Source organism: Aphelocoma coerulescens, chromosome 2 (genome assembly GCF_041296385.1).
Source record: "Aphelocoma coerulescens isolate FSJ_1873_10779 chromosome 2, UR_Acoe_1.0, whole genome shotgun sequence".
In the NCBI taxonomy this organism is placed as follows: Eukaryota; Metazoa; Chordata; class Aves; order Passeriformes; family Corvidae; genus Aphelocoma; species Aphelocoma coerulescens.
The window spans coordinates 80,003,524-80,022,130 of NC_091015.1; the positions used below are offsets into that span (position 1 = coordinate 80,003,524).

Genomic DNA, 18,607 nt, shown 5'->3' on the forward strand with positions numbered 1-18,607 from the left:
GACCTTACGCAGTAGTATCCTGCCCCTGCATATTCGAACTGTGTCTATCCCCTATCAAATTAGCTCTTGGGAGAGATTTTCCCTCACTAACCACCAGATCCCCATCACCACACCTTGGAAAAACATCCCCATGGTTAGAGGGATGCAGCTCTATCATGTCACGCTTAACTGTGCATTAGGGAGCAAAGCATGAGGGTGGAAGCAGTGAGCATGGCTTTGAAGCCACGCCTGCCAAGGCTCAGCAATAAGCATCTTTCCCTGCCTGAGGAAGATGGTTGGACCAGACAGCCTCCAGAGGGGTCTTCCCATCTCAATCCCTTCGACCTTGCGATGTTTGCTTCAAACTATTTGCTCTCTCCTGTGTGCCTGTCTGTTTGAGTTAAGGACACGAATGTCCTTTGTCTACCTGTGATCGCAGCTTGCCCGCAGCGCGGTTGGGATGACGGAGCAGGAACCACCGCAGGTGCCGTAACAGGGCACAGGCGGCTGGGCGAGGCTCTGCTCGGCGCGCAGCCCCAGCTTCACGCGTGGCCACCGGCACAGCGGAGCGGCACGGGCTGGGAGCGGGAGGCTGTGGCAGCAGCCCCGGCGCCCAAGGCCTGGTGCCTCCTGCCAGAGTCCTTTCGAGGCCGAAACCAAAGCGGTTCGGGATGGCAGAGGCGGGTGGGCAGCACCTGCCCGTTCCCGCACCGGACGCCGCAGCCCTGCGCTCCCTGGGCACACCGGCGGCGTGCGGCCCGTGCCGGGGAGGGACATACACAAACCGGAGCCGCTCCTGCCGCCCCTCCGCCCCCACCGCGGCCGGCGCTTATTCATCCTCGCCGGAACGCCCGCCGGGCGCCGGCGGCCGCGGCAGGTGGGGCAGGTCTGCGGCGCGGGGGTCGCTGGGACGCGTAGTTCTCTGGGGCGGGCGGCGGCGGCGCGGCGCGGCGGCGCGGACTACAAGCCCCAGGGCGGCCGGCGGGGGCCGCACCGCGCGTGGGGCGGCGGCGGGAGGTGGTTCCTGGCAGCGCGGCCCCGCGGCTCTCGCCGCTCCCGAGGGCGGCCGAGCGGAAACCCGCCCCCAGCCGCCCGGCATCCAGGAGGGAGACGGCCCCGGCCAGGGCGAGAGGGATGCGCCTCGCCCTGTCCGACAGCGGCGAGCAGCGGCCGCCCTTAATTAGCAATTAGCCCGTCCCCAGTTCTCCCTCGGCAAGCACTATCCCATGTACGCCGACCCGCCGCTGGCAGCAGCGGCCGACGGCTTCTCCCGCGGTGCTGGCGTGCGGGTCGCTTAAGCCATGGGGAATGGGATGAACAAGGTAACGCCGCTCGTTGTTGTCGCCGTGCGCGAGTGCATGTGCGCGGGCCAGCGCGGCGGAGCCGGGGGTGGCGGTCCCTCCCCGCCTCGGGGCGGGCGGGATGCCGCGGCGCCCCCGCCTTTGTCTCGCCCCTGCGCCGTGGGCACCCGCTCCAGGAACAAAGGCTAGGGCAAGAGGGCTTTCCCCTTTGGTTTTGGGGGTCCCCCACCTCGGGGCGAGGGCGGAGGGACGGAGACCGCGGCCGCGCCGCTCCCCCGGGACGCGCCGCCTCCTCCTCCCCAGCCGCAGCGCGGGCGGGCGGGCGAGAGGGGGGCCCTGGTTTCGGTGATGCGCGTCCGGGCTTCCCCTTCCCGGGCAAAGCGAGTTCCCGACGGGCGGCGAGGACCGCCGTGCCCCCGGCCCCGGGCTTCAGTGCTCGCTCTGTCCTCCAGCCCCGGGGGCTGCCGTGGGACAGAGCCGGCATCCCCGGATCTGCGGCAGGACCCGGGGCATGGGGCTGTCAGCGAGCGCGGCACTGAATCTTGTCACTTGGACAAAGCTCGCTCCGCTCCCAGGGCACGGAGTAGCCTCTGGACGCGGGCTGTCGCTGGAGGGCTGGGCCCGGTGCCGGTGGGACAGGAAAGCGCTCGGCCCCAGTGGAGATCGCAGTGTGGAAGGAAGATGGATCTGTTTTGCAAAGGGTGTTGGCCTTTTGGCAGTAGGGGGCTTATTGTACGCACCGATTCCCCTGGCATGTCATGGTGATTATCAAGGGACAACTGTGATTTTTCTCAGTATCTTCACCCCTATTTAAAACCCAGGTTTGAAAGTGTGGTGGTAACTAGCCTTTTATATATAGCTTACTATGAGGAACAGAAGTTGAGTCATCTCCTCTGTCTTACATCCTGCTTTGAGTGCTTTGGGAATAGCTTTGCTGTGTGCGTGGCCTCTGACAAAGCGGAGAAGAAGAGCTAGAAATAGCTGCTCACATGTTGTCCCAGTCTGACATCCTTGGCCCTGGGATTCAGATTGATGAACATCCAGAGTGCTTAGTGTGCCACCTGGAAGGGGAAGCCTTTTCATCCTATAGGTAGAGACACTGAAATAGAAACCTTCGGCAGGGAAAAGATCTGCCTGCTGAGGAATTGAGTTAGTGCATAGGAAGTAGAACCTCCCTTGGTCCTTTTCTCAGTTTCTGCTTTCAAAGTCTGGGGATACTGCTGTGATATTAGCCACTCATTGATATTAGCCTTCTAGAAATGGCTAGTTAGGAAGAAATACAGCTAAGAAAGACTCCTTTTAGGCTTCTGGTATATTTGTAGTATTTTTCTTGGAATTTTTGAAATTATCAGAACATTTAGAGGGACACAATATTGGATGCTTAAGTTGCAATGTGGGGAGAGAAAAAAATAAAACCAAAAGGACAACTCTCAGCCCTTTGAAGCTGCATTACATTTTACTGTGATAGGATGTGGGTAGGAATTGGCAATCTGTGATTGGCCAATTTGGTAATTTTAATTCAGTTAAATGTTGCCCTGACATGTACCAACTGGAGCTTTCAGGACAAGCATAAAACTACTTGGATTTTTCTCCCCTTTCTTATGGCTGTATCCAAGAGGTTGAGAAGTTCAGCATTTTGGAAAGGGTTGGATCTTTTAAGGAGGTTACAACCATGCTGGGTATTGGCCATTAGGGTTTATTTTTGTAGGGGTCCCACATGTTGGTCTGGTACTTGCCACCTTGAGAATGTGCCCCTGGATCATCTCTTCCTTCTGATCTTGAGTTGGTAAAGCTGGAGGGGCAAGGGGAAACATGAAGCCCTCAGTGCAGATGTAGGGGGTATTTGCTTGTCTTAGTGTAGTCAGTCAATACAAATTTCCTTAGTTTCCAGCTGAAGTGTGTTTTTTGTGGTAGAGCTGTATACAGATGGTAGGAGAAAATAATCAGCTTATTTGGTGGTGGATTACTTCATTTAAGGAACCCCTTTGTACTGCTGCCAAGGGAAGAGGATTAATGATGACCTGTAATGGGTGTGGTAAGAAAGAGCCCTAGGGACTGCTACAGCCTCTGGATGCTGATCCTTTCTCAATGGCATGGTTCCCTCCTTATTTTTCTGTCATGATACTGATGTATTTCATAGCAAATAGCAATTGCACATGACTTTATGTGGCCATTAGAGTGATAAGGGCTGGAGGCCTGGCATTCTTTTTAGGTGGGGTTTATCTCTTATTGCTAATTTTCTCTGTAAAATTAGCCCGGTCTAGTTTTTTTCCTAAAGCCCATCCAAGCCTTCTCATACTCATATTTCCCAAATTAAACTGAAAGCATTTGTTCATATATACCTTTCTTATTCTGTTTAGAGAAGGAGAATCGGCTTGTGAATGTGCATTGACCTGGCTAGTATTAATTTTCAGTACTTTACCTTTTTTCCTTATATTTTTAAGATGTATATTTTACAGAGTAATGGGATCTGACTTAGGAAATTGTTTGGGTGGTCTGATTTGTCCTCATGCTTAATGTCTAACTCTGACTTGTATTCAAAACTCAGGTTGAAGTCTGTGGTTGAAATGCACAAAGATGTTTTCCAAGAGCTGAAGTCTAGTGGCTGAGATGGTGACAAGATTTGACTATCTGTGAACAGGATCTTGGTGAAGAGCTCTGTCTGGGGTTTAGTTGTTGTTCAGTGCTGTTAAAGTTAACTGACAGTTATTCATGTAAACTCTTCAGAAGGTTCGAGTGTTATCTCTACAAGAAGGGCAGATAAGCCCTGTTTGTTGTAGGAGTGGATTCATAAGAAATTTAAACCACTGTGGCTAGTTACAGCTGAGGTAGCCAATTTTATGGAAGTCAGAGAAGCTGTGCCAGTTCTTGTCAGCAGCAAATCCCCCTCCCTGATATGGGCCCCTCTCCTGTACTACTGGACAAAGGTAGGCTTGTCTTCTCCTTTTAGAGTGCCTGGCCATCTCTGAGAAAGCCCCATGAACTTCTCCAGAGTGCCCATCAGTACTAACACATCTAGAAGCAGTGTTGGGCAAGGAGTTAGATGCTTTACTATAAGCATTTGTCTATATAGGAAACAGCAGCAAAGTAGCCCTTTAAGCCATTTTCCAGAGAGATGTTTTGTCAGAGAGGACTGACAGAAGCATTAGCAACTCTTGTCTGTTCCAGGGCTCTGTCTTTGTGCAGGATGGAGAACATGAGCTGCTCCCATGTGAGGTACAAACGAAGACAGGTGTTGGTGTCCTTTTTCCATGGTCGTGCATTCTTCTACATCGGTTACTTACTCTGTGGTCATTTTCTCAATGTTTCGGATCATAAAAAGCGGCTACTGTTTTTATTCATAAAGTGGTGGTTGAGAAGTTCACAAAAACAACCACCTTATTTTTCTACTCTTCTGACTCCCACCCCTTCTCTCTCACACGCCCCTAGCAGCCATCAGCCTTCATTTTGCACGGCCTGGAGTTGCAGTTGCTGAAGGCAGTGTGAGATGACACAGCTGAAAGTTCCCAGCCATAGTCGAGTGCTGAAGTATTAGTCAGCATGACATGAAGATTCACTTCTTTCCAGGTAGCTTTCACCCATAGTAATGTTTCTTGCTTCTAGAATGACTAGTACAACAAGGGTAACATCTGTCCTTGGTTGCACAGTGTCCTAATTACCTATCGAGCATACAGCATTGCATCATGATACACAGATGCAGACTTCTGGATTTTTCCTCCTTTGCCAATAAAAAAACCTCATTTCTGCAACCCCCCAGTGTTTCTCAGTATCTTTAGTTTCTAATGTCAAAGCTTAATGACTGTGACTGGAAATTAGGCTTTTATTCTCTCTTGAGAATGCACATCTGATGCAGATATAATGTCCTGGAGTCTAAAATGCTATCGTCTGCAGCAGTGGTGGTGTGACAGAAGATTTGTGCTGCAGATAGGAAATACCAGACAGCTGTTTTAAAATATCAGAAAAACTTTTTTCTTTTTTTTTTTTTTTTTATTTTTTACTCTTAAGTTGAGGAAGCTCACTGGGGTGATCTCATTGGTGAAATTCATTCATAACTTGAGTCCCTTTTGCTTTAGAACATGATTTTGTTTGCAGAATTTGGCCTCTTTGTCACTGACTCGAGTACTGTCCTTCTCTATAACAGCTACAGGCTGCTTTTTCCTAGCCTGGGATGCAGCATTAGAGCTGCACTTCTAGCAGTGTCATCAAGAATGCTTGAAATATTGAATTGTCACTTGAAACCATGAGTCTTGTACACATGTAAGGGGACAGCAGGATGTTGTAAAGGTTCCTTTTCCTACATGATACCCTGGCATCGAAAACTGTCCTGGGGATTTTGCTGTCTTTGTAAGAATGTTGAATTTGTACAGATGAAGAGGAAAGGAAAAGGGGGAAAGCTGTCCAAGTTTATCTTTGCAAAATGTACAGGTGCCTGTTTGTACAAGACTAAAGAACTGTTTTCTTGATGAGCCAGTGCTGTAATCAGCCCTTAATTTGCAAGCAGGGTCTACAAGCAGCGAGATACAGCAAAGGTCCTGGAGAAGGCATCTTTCAATACTGGGGGGGAAGAGTTGAGCCCTGTGTTTAGAGCCGGTGTGACACAGCAGGCAGAGAGTGATTGCCCAGCAAAGCCTAAAGGGAGGAATGTTTGCACAAACCAAAGCTGTAAGGAGTGCAAGAGGTGCTGCAGCCTTTCTGTTTTCTGCAAGGCTCATAAATCACAGCGAACACGACGCTTTTATCGGAGGAAAGCCCTGAAGTTAGGGCAGGTCAGAAGCTATTTTACAGTCTCTTCTGCTGGCCCTGCTAACCTGTGCATGGTGAGCTGGGTCGCCTTTCAGCAGGAGGGCTGCAATGAAACGCAGGCTGTGGCAATAATCCCTGATGAAAAGTCCTTCATGACTTTCGGAACTTCGCGGCTGCCGGATTGAGCTAAATGGGTGGAGTTTTCCCTTTAAATAGCTGTGCCTGAGAGGCTGTTGCTGCTGTTGTGGTGACACTGGGGTGTTGCTAAGGCTACAGGAAGTCAGTGCTGACATATCTGTATTGGTGGTATGCTTAGCATGGACTGAAGAAAAATGGATCATATGGTTTCACCACCACAGTTCTGATCTCCTCAAAGGCTGTGGGTATGGGTCAGAGACTTCAGGTGGCAGAGAGCAAAAATCTTGGCCAGAAAATGTGTGTTCGGTGTGCCTGGGTTTTTTTTTAATGTCCTTACTGCTGTTCCCAAGTTGAGAGGGTTATGAGAGGGTGGGAGGGGTAGCACTACAGTGTCACCTGCTTCTGTGTCGGTGCATGCACGTGCTGGTCCTTGGGCAGACCTTGAAACTCGCCAATTAAAGCATGTCCTGTAACTGAGACCCATGCGGGCATCTGGGAGTGTGGGGTGAGTGGGTAGATCTGGGAGAGAAACATGCCATTCACGGACTTTCAGCTGTTCCTTTCTATGTGAACACACAAGTGGCTGTTTGCAGTGATTTCCTCTAAGAGCCCCACAGTGCTGCAGCCCTGACTTGCCTGGCTTTGCACTTCAAAAGCCTCGAAGGATGTAATTTTGCAGTGCTTTGTGCATCTTCCTCAGCAACTTTAGGCAAATCACCTTAGCTGTGTGAAGTTTCATCATTAGTTCCATGAGGGTAACTCTTACCCTGCTGCGGGGGGCAGGGGAGGGCTGTGTTGCAAGGCCTGCTTCATAATTTGTAACCCATATTTGCTGTCCTTGGAGAGCTTCCATTAAGTTAGAGTCCCCACGATTAACAACCTGCGTCTGCCAAGGAATGCTGTCAAAGCTCAGCATGCCTAGAGCTATCTGGTTTGAGAAGGTTGCAAAGAGGCACAAAATGCTGTCAGCATGTTTTAGATTGCATTTGACAATAGACGGCTAAAGTAGTATGTTCCATCCTGTATGCAAATTGAACTTTGTCAAATTGTCTTACCACAAGATATCTATATTTGATACTATATTTCTTTCTCACAGATTCTGCCTGGCTTGTACATTGGCAACTTTAAAGGTAAGATTAGTTTTGTCATTATCTCTAGGATTACTTAGCCGGGATCTTAAGGTGTGGTTTTGCAGGCACTCAGAATTCTCTGGCATCTCTGTAGCTTTTTAACCCCATCTTGCTTCACGTTTGGATTCACCTGGTAGCACTTAAAGAAGAACTTGTTTGCTCTCTCATCTGTGTGCTGTGCTGCAAGTACTTTGAGAAAAGTGAAATGAATACCATCTCCTCGGAGCATGCTTCAGCTGGAATTCTTAAACATTGGCCTGCTTTAAACAATTCCCGTGCTTGGCAGGCAACCCTGTGAGCCAGGCAGATTCTTCGTAAGGCTTATTGCAAGCCCTCCTTAAAAGTAAAGGCTTACTATGCTTCCCGCTCATTGCTTTCATTATTTTGGTTATTTATAACAACTTCTGAAGAGTTCTGTTATCAGTGCTTGTGAGACTGATAGGTCTGCTGGTTGCAGCCTGACCACTGATACTCACACCGTCTCTGTTGCAGATGTAAGTTTCTATGGAGTTTTTTCCTTTATGCATGGGGTTTATTTTTTGTGTACAGAAAAACAGACACATTTAGAAAACACAGGAAACTTTACGTAGACATCCAAATAAATAGCCTGTTCTCAAAGCACTCTGTTAGCTGCAGTTCTGGCTGACTCTCCCTACTCAGAAGTAAACCAGTTGTGCATGTACAGTTGTTTTGATGGATGTAGACCCTATATTTCCTATGCTTGGGTTAAATAGCAAAACAGGGCTCACAGTGGCTCCTGAGATATCCTGTCCTTCCTGGGCTGTCTGATACCACACCCAGTCTGTTAAGACTGGCAACATCTACATTGGATTTAGATGGTGCTGCACCTTCTCTCTGCCTCATGCCCACCCTTCCTTCCTTGCCTCCCTATCCCAAAACGCACAAGTTCAGTGTTTTTTGCCTGATTTACCTGCCTCTGGATCTGATGACCCATACTCTGGATCCAGTGCTTGCTGGCCCTTGGGATGTGGAGCTCATCACTTTGGAATGCAGCCCGGGGCTACATGTGAAGTTAAAAGGTGCCTTTTGCCACATCACAAACACAAGCACAATGGCTACTGTATCAGGGAGTTAATCATGCCATGGTAAGGAAAATGAGAGGATGGAGATGATTTCATGCTGATAATGGAAGGAGAAAAATAAAAAAAGTAGGAAAAAAGGAAAATAAGGCCAAGAGGGTAGTTTTGAAAGCCCTTTGGGTGGACCACTGCATGCTCTGATGACAAAATTAACTGACTTGGTCACTGCCATGTTGCTTCCTCTTTTTCTTTTCTGTTCCCTAAGTAATTGAGGCGAGGGGTGGAATTGGGAGGATGTTGGATAGTGGGGTCCTTCTGGTTTCAGGTAGTCAGGCAAGGTGGGCAGAATGGGTGCTGGTAACATGGCTCCCAGTCCCTCTCGCCGTGGCCATCCCGCTGGTAAGCCCATGCCAGTCCGCCCAGGGGAGCGAAACTCAGCCGGAACATCTGTTTGCTGGTGCAGTTCTGTTTTCAGTGGAAGGGAGTTGGCCAAGGTTGTGGAGTGAGTCAGCATCTCTGCCCATGTAGGCCTGTGGCCCTCTCACTTGTGCTGCGCTGAGCGCTCTCCACGTGCCTTGGGAGCGGCCCGGGAATGGCACGGCAGGTCACGCCTGCACGGAGAGCAGAGTCGTGGAGGTGGAGGTGCTGTGAGTGGGCAGTGTTTCTGGGAACCTCGCTGAAAAAAAAGCAGAGGGTGTAATGCTTCTGCCTACCTCCATAAAAGAGAGTAAAGACGAGTTGGCTTTAACCCCAGTGTTTGTGTTCTGGAGTCTGTTTTTAAAATTAATTAAAAACACAAACAAAATGTCCGTTTATTTACTGCTATGACCTTTGCTCATATTGCGTTTAATGACTGCGTTCTACCATCATGAGTACCTGTTATAATCTCAGATAAGCTACCATACCTGGAGAGGAGAAGATAGGTGTTGCAGTACTTCACTAATACAAGAGCATACTTTTTAAATTCTTAGCCTTTTCTGCATCCCTTGTCCCTCAACACCCCCTTGCCTCACTGCTTAGGAGCAGTTGCAACAAGCTCTCTGTGCAGTGAAGTCACCCCATTTAGGAACAGGTTGTTGGTTAATTACCAATGTATTTTTCTGGAGGAGTTTGATCCCCGTGTTCTTGGGGCGTGTTCTGATTTGTGGCACTTTTTAAAAAAGTGACTGATGAGCGTTGAGGCTGCCACGAAGGGGATCACTGACTGAGAAATACACGGCAGCATGTGCAGTTGGGATTGGTCGGAGTATCCTGATTTGGGCAGCTGAAATGACTAGCTACTTGTAAAGACAGGGATTTACACAATTATTTCCTGTAATGCATTTTTCTTCAGTTTAAGACCAATAGCTTGAGTTGAATAAAGTTGCATCTTGTCTGTAAGAGGAGGAAACACTGAATCCCTGGTGTTGTGCATCGTACCTGGACACAGGGCTGAATTCGTGGCACTGTCAGAGTCCCTGAGCAGGGGTGGAGAGGAGTGAGCTTCTCCTGAAGCTGAGTCAGGGGAATGCCTGTAAATCGCTCTGATCTGCCCTCTGGAGGATAGCCTTTCCCCAGTGGCTCCTCAGGGAGCCTCTGGGCATGCACAGTTTCCAGAGCTATATCAAAATGCCATCCTACTCACACTTCTGTCTCACTGCTGCATGGGAGACCTCTGGGAACACTGGCAGACTGGGAAAAGGCACAGTTCTTCCAGATGGGTGCCTTTCTGCTGAGTGAAAGTGGGATGTTTGAGATGTTAAACACTAATTCTGGAGGGCTGTTGTCTGGAGAAGGCATTCAGCAGTTGTTCTGATTGGGGAATTATTATTCACCATTCAGCTATATTTCTACTTTTAGGCCTAATAAACTTAAAAACAGTCTATGGCAGAGCAGTGCAAATTCTGCATTTGACTGGGAGATAAGCTGACGCCCAGGAACAGCTTCTGAAAGGAACCTGTGGCAGAAATGGGAGCTGAGCTTGCTGCTTCTGTTTCATTTGGTGCTGCACAAACCTCTAAGCACATAGACTGGGAGGGGCTTTAGTAACCACCTTGAGGGTCTTTAGGGTAGAAAGTTATATGTAGTGCTGATTATGGAAAGCACTGAAGTATCTCCTGAAATCCCCCTAAGTCCACAGGGCTTGAGTATGTCTCTGAAAAACTTTCCTGAATAAGCACAGATCTTGGCATGTGTTCAAGTGCTTTTTATCTTACAGGCTCTATAAGCATAATTCAACTCACCAGTAGCACACGAAAATTGTGGTATGCTCCCGAGAGGGTGTATTTGAGATTGCACAGCTAGAGGGCAGAAAAATTCAAGAAGAACCATGGATGTGCATATAAAATACCAAGACTGAGTCTGATCTGAAAGCCCAGAAGGAAACAGAGCTCTTGGAATTCTGTGACAGTGAAGGAGGAGTTATTTCTTTGCAATTGGGAGAGTAGGGGGCTAAGAGAGAAAAGTGAGGGAAAAGAAAGAGGAAGTTGACTCTTCTTCCTGCCTTTGGTTTTGGAGAAAATTTGGTTTGTTTCATTTGTACCTTGCAGATGAAATGCCGTCCTCTCAAAAGACAAAGTATTTATTGTGGGACTGCGTGTCCACTTGTCTTCTGCTCTGGAAACTTGATGTCCCTTGAAAGTCACCTGTGCTCACAACAAAAATGGTTGCTTTGTTCCTTAAGGGATTGACAGGACAGGCTGTTTCTCTGCACATCTGAAAAAAAAAAAAATCTGTTTTTTCTGATAAGAGATTCTTAATGGGTGCTCAGTTTGCTTCCAAACCAAGAGGTGTGGCAGTAGCAAAAACCAGACTCAAACATGTTAGTACCTTGAATGTTAAAGAGTTCTTCCTTGTGTGTAATCATTCAAGGTTTTTCCCATGGAATATTTGGGGGCTTTTTAATCTGAAGGGGAAAGCCACAATTTGAGGTTTAATTTCCCCCAAAGAGTCCAGTGTTGCTGTGGATGATCTGGATAGTCTTGGGAAAGTTTCTGCCCTTCCCATTACTAAGTGTATAAAAGGGCAATGCCCACCAAGTAGTTCTGCTGTGTTTCTAGAGTCAGCCAATTCCTGTTCTCATCTGCTTAGTATTTTTTAAAAGTTCCATTTCCTAAGGCTTTATATCAGATACTGAAAACAGGAGAGGATGGAGATACCATTCCCTTTTCCAGGTTCACCTTTTGAAGGAAGACAATTTATTGGTACTCTATTAAACAGAGTACTGACCTCTTTTCCCCCTTTTTCTTGTTCCCCAAAAAGGTCCTTTTTAGAATGGGAAAAAATATGTATATGAAATGGAGACAGGAGATGTGGAGTTTTTGTACATGTGCACAGTTTGTGTGTGTGTCTCCGTAATTGCACATAACTGGATTCAGGAACAAAACTCTCCTGATGGGAAGCCATTCTCAGTAGTAGCTCTTAGTGCTCTGAACCACTGCAGAGGAGGTTCTTCTTTAGGTGGCTGTCTCTCTGTCTAGCTCTCTCCAAAGTAGAAAATAAACTGTAGACAAAATTTTGCTTTATATAATAAAAAAATAAAGATCTGGTGATGATGAAATTGTCGTCTCTATACATCTGCAGATTGAGACTTAGTACTATTGTACATACTGGGCTGACTTGCCTTGTCTGAGAGGAAGTCCTTATCCCTCACCTTGCATTTCTATGGAGGCACTAAAATACTGAAGTAAGAGAGAATGGTTGTAGGTACATTTGAGACTTGACCAGTGTAGAATTGGAGTCGTTCAGTCACTGATGTGTCTTAACTGGAGTGGTTGGAGCTGTGTTGTCTCCCTTTTGCTGATGGGGGATGAAAGCACACTGCACTAGGTGATTGCTCCCCAACCACGCAGTAAGGCTTCCCAGTGCTGCAGGGAAACAAATTCTGACAGGCCCCGGTCCCTGGTTTTGGTGACTTTGGCATTGCTATTGCAGTTAAGTGTTTGCAGCTCTCTGCATGAGTAGAGGTTAAGCTTGGAGTCATAGTATGAAACTGAGGGAAAATAGGCTAAATGTAGGAGGGAGAGAGGAAGACTTCCCCCGTGTGAATTGTGTCATTTTGTGTGAGGAGAGAGTTTCCCAAAGGCTTTACTCAAAAGTCCCCATCTGCATCAACTGAGAAGCATTTTTCTGTATCAAACAGAATGTTAGGTAACCTGTTGTGAAGAATAATACCACATTTGAGGCACTCTTTAGCGGATGCACAGGAGGAGCTCTGATAGGTAGGTTTAATCTTAACATTTGAAAATGAGGTGTTTCATGCTGTGATTTCAAAACGTGAGCCTGCATGTGCTTATACAGCACTGTGCTACAGCAAAGAAGTTAGAATTGCTGTGGTGATGGTGGTTCTTTTGGTTTTTGGTGGTTCTTTACATAACCTCTAATTTTTTTTTGTTATTTATGGTATGAGACTGTGAATGACAGGATATCTTATCTGTACTGGTGTTTAAATAGCTTTATTGTAGTATCTGTAGAGACTTAAGGCAGGTGCTGGGGAACCAGGGGAATTTCCCGTTTGTAAACTGTTAGAAGTTTAGATCCAGATAGTAGCTGGGAAGCTTTTTCTCCTCTGCTTTACTGATTTGAATGGTTATTTCTCAAATATATTAAGGACTTGCTGGCTACCCTGTGACATAGGTCTGGGGTGGCCATTTCCAGCTTGTTTCTAGGAATATCTGAAATTTCACTGTATAGTTTTGATTTGCTGAAATTCCTTTAGCCTAAGTCTCGGTAGGCTAAGAAGAAGAACTAAGGTACTTCAGTCTTTTTGAGTTGTACTGTGTCCATTAAGCCTTTCATACTGGTTCAAAGCAGTCAGCATTTAATTTGGATCATATCTTCTTTTATAGCAGTTCGCCTTGTGTGGCAAGACATTTCTTACCATGTAGGTCATACTGATAATTAGAGATTGAGGTCTCATTGTGCTAGCTGTACATTAACACCATGAGTTCCAGCTAGCAGGCTCTGAAGTCTGCCCTTAATCTTTGTAAGATAGAAACCAGTAATTTTTAGGGACACTTAGACTGGTTTCTGGGCTTCCAAATCCTTGTCTGCTTAGGTATTCCCTAAAGAATTGAGACTGTCCTGCAAACCGTGAAAAAAATCTGAGGGTCAGGTGGATTAGAAGACCTCGCCTGGCAAGCATTAGCATTTCTTCTTTGAAATGTTTGCTCTGAGATTTTTAGGAAATTTTATTTGTTCTGTGAAGCTAGGCTTTAATTCTGTTTCAGGAAGAATTTGTGTTAATTCTCTCTTGAAGGATTAGGCATCTGTGTTGATCATGCAGGCTTGAGCAATAGTGAGTAAAATCCTTGCAGATTTGACTCTTTTCTTCATTTTATTAGCTGTAGAGAAGCTTTCATAATTGGATTAGGTTCAAATTTTATTGCTTGTTACTGTGCTCACTTGGATCTTGTCTATGGGGCAGTATAATTAAATGTCCAGCTTCTCTTTGTGATGCAGAAAAGGCACTGAAACTTTATAGTAGGTGGATAAGATGACACGAGATGCTAATTGAACTCTTGCACGTACATAAAGAATGTACAGGTGATGCTATTGTTATTTTTGTACCTAGAGAGAGCCGGTTTGAAACCTTTGTGGTCAGTGCTCTTTTTTCTGTGTGCAACCAGGCTAATGTGAACAGATTGTATGGGCAGATTTCAAAGGCAGGTGTTCACATCACAAAACCACTGCTGTACCATTCTCTACCATGGTGTGCTGTGCCATTCTCTAGCAAAAAGGTCAAAAGTAAATGGACACAAACTAACTTTTACCTGTATTGGTGGTTCTTTCAGGTCATTTTCTGACATGCTGATAGTTTAGTATGGGGAAAGTTGCTCACTGAAGACAGCTAATCTATTTTACCTTTTTTTCCTCATAGAATCAAGCCTATGGTTTTGCCATATCTAGCATGAGATTTTCAGTCGCCCCAGTTATCTTTCCAGTTTTGAATGTCCGAAACCCCTTGGTTACAGGTCTAGGAACTACCTTTTCACAACTGCACTTCCTTGCTGTAGCATTTTGCTTTTTCATACATTTGATATCTTTATAACCTGTCTCTCTTTAGACTTAAAATTATCATATGTATTGGCTAAATGCACCTTTTCCTCTACTGGTTCACAGAATGTAAGAATCTTGTTGTTGTCTTGGCTTGTCTGTTGAGAGCTCAATTCAAGTTATATGGTTGGCTTCCCTTCTCAGACCTGGATATCACAAAATCTGTCTCCCAAGTGAAAATGTATCCCCTGAAGGGGGATTTGTGGGCAAAGAGGTCAGATATTTCTTGTACAGCTCTGAGTGCATGTTCATTTGGCCATCACCTGCACACAGGCATGCACAGACTTATATTTCAGATGCAAAATACATGAAACTTCTGACTTGAGAACACATTCCTGAGTCGCTTAAGCTTGGTCTTTATATAGTATATAATTTGTTTTGGAGTTAGAAGTGTGTCTTCCCGTTACCCACTCTGATGACGGTGTTCTAGAACAGCTGCATCTGGGGTTTTGCCTGACTTTATGAGCTTTAAAAAGAACTGTGTCAATGATAAGTGACTTTTCAACATGAACAATGGAAATGCTATTTCAAGAAATTAAAAAAAAATTATCTTCCTTTTTCCCCTCTATCACAGATGCCCGAGATGTAGAGCAATTGAGTAAGAATAACATTACGCACATTCTTTCCATCCATGACAGTGCCCGCCCTATGCTTGAGGTAAGAGTTGTGGAGGACTCCACAGTAAATCCTTACTTTGCAGTTACTTTGTTACAGTCATCTTGGGGTTAATTTCTTGTTCTGTGTGATGGGCGTTCTGAGACTGATTTTCTTGAAAGCTGTAGTTTTGGGATCCAGCCACAGGTTTTGTTGGTGCTGCTGTTATAACAACAAGAAATCTAACTGACAAAGGAAGAGAACTACAATGTCAATCTGTATAACACAATAATGGGATTATGTTATTAATTTAATAGTAAAGGTAAGTTCCCTTCTTTGTGGAGTTTAAGCATCACAAAAACAACATTCCTTCCCCAGTACTAGCCCTTCTTTGTACTTGGGCCCCTTCCTTGAGTCTTTATGGCAGATGGGTTTGCCCATAAGTCCTTTTCTATGTGAAATAGCCTTATTTAGGCTTGGAGTGTGGGAGGAACTGGTGATCCTCATATAATACATCTAATATAGCAGGGCATCTGTAGTCTCCAACACTTCAATATAAAGTATTATTCCCCATTTTACTGAAGGGAAACTAATCTGAAGACTTGTATTTGCTGTTATCTTGAGCAGGGAAAGAGCTGGGAACAGGATACAGGTCTCCTTTGTTGGAATGCTATGCTTTCTTCTTTACACCAGCTTACCTTGGAGGGGAGTCTGTCTGGGCTTTGCTACATCTTAAAATCCTGCTATTTGATTTATGTCAGGAACTATTGTCCTCTAAAATTTGTTTGTTCCTTCCCTGCATTCCCCTTCTCATGAAATATGGCAAAACTGGGGGTAAGGCAGTTGTTGGTGTTAGCCCTCATATGCTGCTGGGAATCTCTGCTTTTCTTTTTCTTCATGCAAAGCGTCTCAAGTGATTTCAGTCCTTAAACTACAGAATTTCCACTTCTCCCAGGCAAGTCAATAGGTAAGCCAAACAAGAGGTGTCCCCAGTAGTCACAATCAACCCCAGTATCAAGGTAATGCTGAGGTTGACCTTAAATTTATAAATGTACTGAAGCAGAGCTTTAGCTGTTGACTTTGTTATGCTGTCCATTTGACTTGTGTTGTGCCTGATGCTTGCTAAGTCTGAAACAGACTGAATTTCAAGTGTGCTCTTAGTTGAAGAGATAAACATTTGTGCTGAGTAAAGGAGATGTCATGTTGCTTCTAGGGTGCTGGTCCTTAAAATGAATGGAATTTTGTTTTGTTTTATCATGATTAGAAAATTAGGAAGACTGATTATGGTACAGATCAGCTGCAGCCTCAGGCCAGTGCATCTGGTGGTGGTGGTGGGGGTAGTTTTGGCAGCCCACATACCACCTCCTTGCTTGTAGCGGTGCATCTGTTTGTGAGGCTACATGGTGAATAGAACTGGGAGCTTTTGTGGTTTAAATATAACCAGGTCACCATTTCTTCCTCTAGTTACCACCACGAAAGACATGAAGGATTATGTTTACCCAGATCTGTTCCCAGTCTGGTTCACAGCAGTGTCTCAAAAGTTACAGTGTCATGGGAACAAGCAGTGGCTGGTTGAGGATGGACTTGGTTTAATTACCCCTGCTTCCAACTGTGCCTTCAATTTTCTGTGCATGCAGTATAGTTCCTTTAAAACTTCTCCCCAGTTCCTAAAGTAGTGTGAGGATTTCAAATTCCATTTGTTTGGAGCTGAGCTAGTTTTGATTACTTTATCAGTCATGGTCTTACTGTGGTGATTGTTTGTGACTGAATGCTTCTGTTTTGGAACAAGAGCCTAGAAAACTTCTGTTAGGTTTTGTTACTTCCTTTGTTATTTACGTCCATGCCATGTTGTAGGTGGGCTTGTCTACAGCTTGTTAGTCTACATTGTGCTTGGGGATTGTTCTCATGTCCACTGAAATCAAGTAGGAATGCTTTCCCTATGTGTATCCCTCATCACCTTTCTGCCCAGATTTCACTCGTGGAAAGGGATTACTTTTGTGTTCAGAAATTCATCTAATGTTATTCAGACTGCTAAACATGCAATTGCAGTGATAAGGGAATACTTTTCCCTGAGATTCCCTGTTTCATGTGTATGCTGATCACCTGTAAAAAGCTGCCTTTGCTTCTGCAGTAGTTGCCTTTGTCTTTTGCTAGCAGTATTTTATCTCCAGTATTCCCTAGTTCCTGTAGGAGATGTAGGAACCTGTAGGAAATGCTACAAATAATTAATTAGACAAAGCTTTCTGTGCACACTAAGGAAGGTAAGTGTTTTTAGACATTGAAAAGCCGGTAGTCTTTTAGTAGCATGTTATCAAAGAGAATTTGGCCTTTTCTAGCTGTCCATGGAACAAAGAACATGGATGTGTACTTTAGCTCTCAGAGGTCACAAATTACCCTCATCTTGCTTGTCCGATTTTGAAGTTTCAGTAATGACTGTTTTGATGCAATAATACTTCTGAATACAGCCCTTAAAGTGGTGCATCAGAAGTACTGATTGTGTGCCCAGTGCTGGTGGGTTAGAGAAGGAAAGTGCCCAATCTGACTTGGTCATTCATAGTCAAGAATGCAATACAGAAAAAATAGAAACAAACATCAGTCTATGCAGTGAACACTAACTTGCTACAGATTGTAAAACTATTTTCTACTGTAATAGCTCAAGGCATTGCCCCTCTCTGTGGTGTTACAGACTGTTTTTACGTGGTTGGTTGAAATGCTCCCAGTACCTTTTTAAAAGTGTGCTTTGCTGTGTGACTTACATACTGCAGGTTTTGAGTATAGGTTGCTTCAGTTCCTCATAAGTTGGTAAGCTATTAGAAAATGATTGAAGAGTTTCACAATGAAGTATTATCTTGGTTTAGGTTACATGTGCCTATTGAGATACACTTACAAAAAGTTTTCTTATAGAAATTTGGTTTTGGACATTATCTCCATCATCATTTACAAACTCTTATGGATGTCTGATTCGTGGGTGGCTTAGTTATCAAAGTTTGGCCTTAGGAAGTCATGAGTACTTTCAAGCTGGAATAACAGGAAAAAGCAGGTATAAAATCAGTTGGATTCTGAGACTTCTTACGCCTTTAGACATGGCCAGCTTGCATAAGTGCAAGACACAGAATTGTTTGTAACACTTCAAGTGATTTACACTGGAAGAAATTTGCCAAAATCTGGCCTGAGCTATCTTGCCATGTTGCCCTTTAGTTCTTTTTGTATAAACTGTTTCAAGGAAATTTTTCCTCTAATAAAACCATTTTTGAAATATATTTAGAGAGCATTCTAAGGCTGTTGCCTTAAGTGTGTTGTTAAACAGGATCTTAACCAGTGTGGTGAGAATTTTGTAGTTTAAAGATGCATGTTTATAGCTCCTGTGATACAAATATCTATCTCACAGAAAACCCTCTGCGTAGCAGGTAGCATGTCCAAGAGAAAGGTGTGCATGCCGTATGGAATCAGGTTTGTTATTTCAGATGTAATGAGTAAGAGCAGTGTCCAGCAGCACCATGTGTGCTTCCACAGATGCACAGGGGCAGTAGCCTTGGTGAATCAAGTTGGCTCCTCCAGAGCACTTTGGATGGCTGCCCATGGAACACTCACAGATGTTTTATAAGTCCACACAAAAGCCATAAACAGAGGAGAATAATTAGGTTTCTTG

General features: G+C 45.2%; 1 protein-coding gene across 4 annotated transcripts in view; it reads left to right on the forward strand.

Moving 5' to 3' along the window:
- The first annotated feature begins 1,003 nt into the window (after positions 1–1,003).
- DUSP22 (dual specificity phosphatase 22) overlaps positions 1,004–18,607 on the forward strand; it is a 43,487-nt gene continuing 25,883 nt past the window's right edge. The window contains exons 1-4 of one of the 4 annotated variants that reach the window (XM_069008214.1): positions 4,119–4,207; positions 4,449–4,496; positions 7,258–7,291; positions 14,939–15,021. In XM_069008214.1, coding sequence (XP_068864315.1) covers positions 4,121–4,207; positions 4,449–4,496; positions 7,258–7,291; positions 14,939–15,021 — 252 coding nt within the window. In that variant the 5' untranslated portion in view covers positions 4,119–4,120. Of the gene's footprint in view, positions 1,302–4,118; positions 4,208–4,448; positions 4,497–7,257; positions 7,292–14,938; positions 15,022–18,607 lie in introns of those variants that run through there. The other 3 variants (XM_069008216.1, XM_069008215.1, XM_069008217.1) reach the window with 3 other exon arrangements.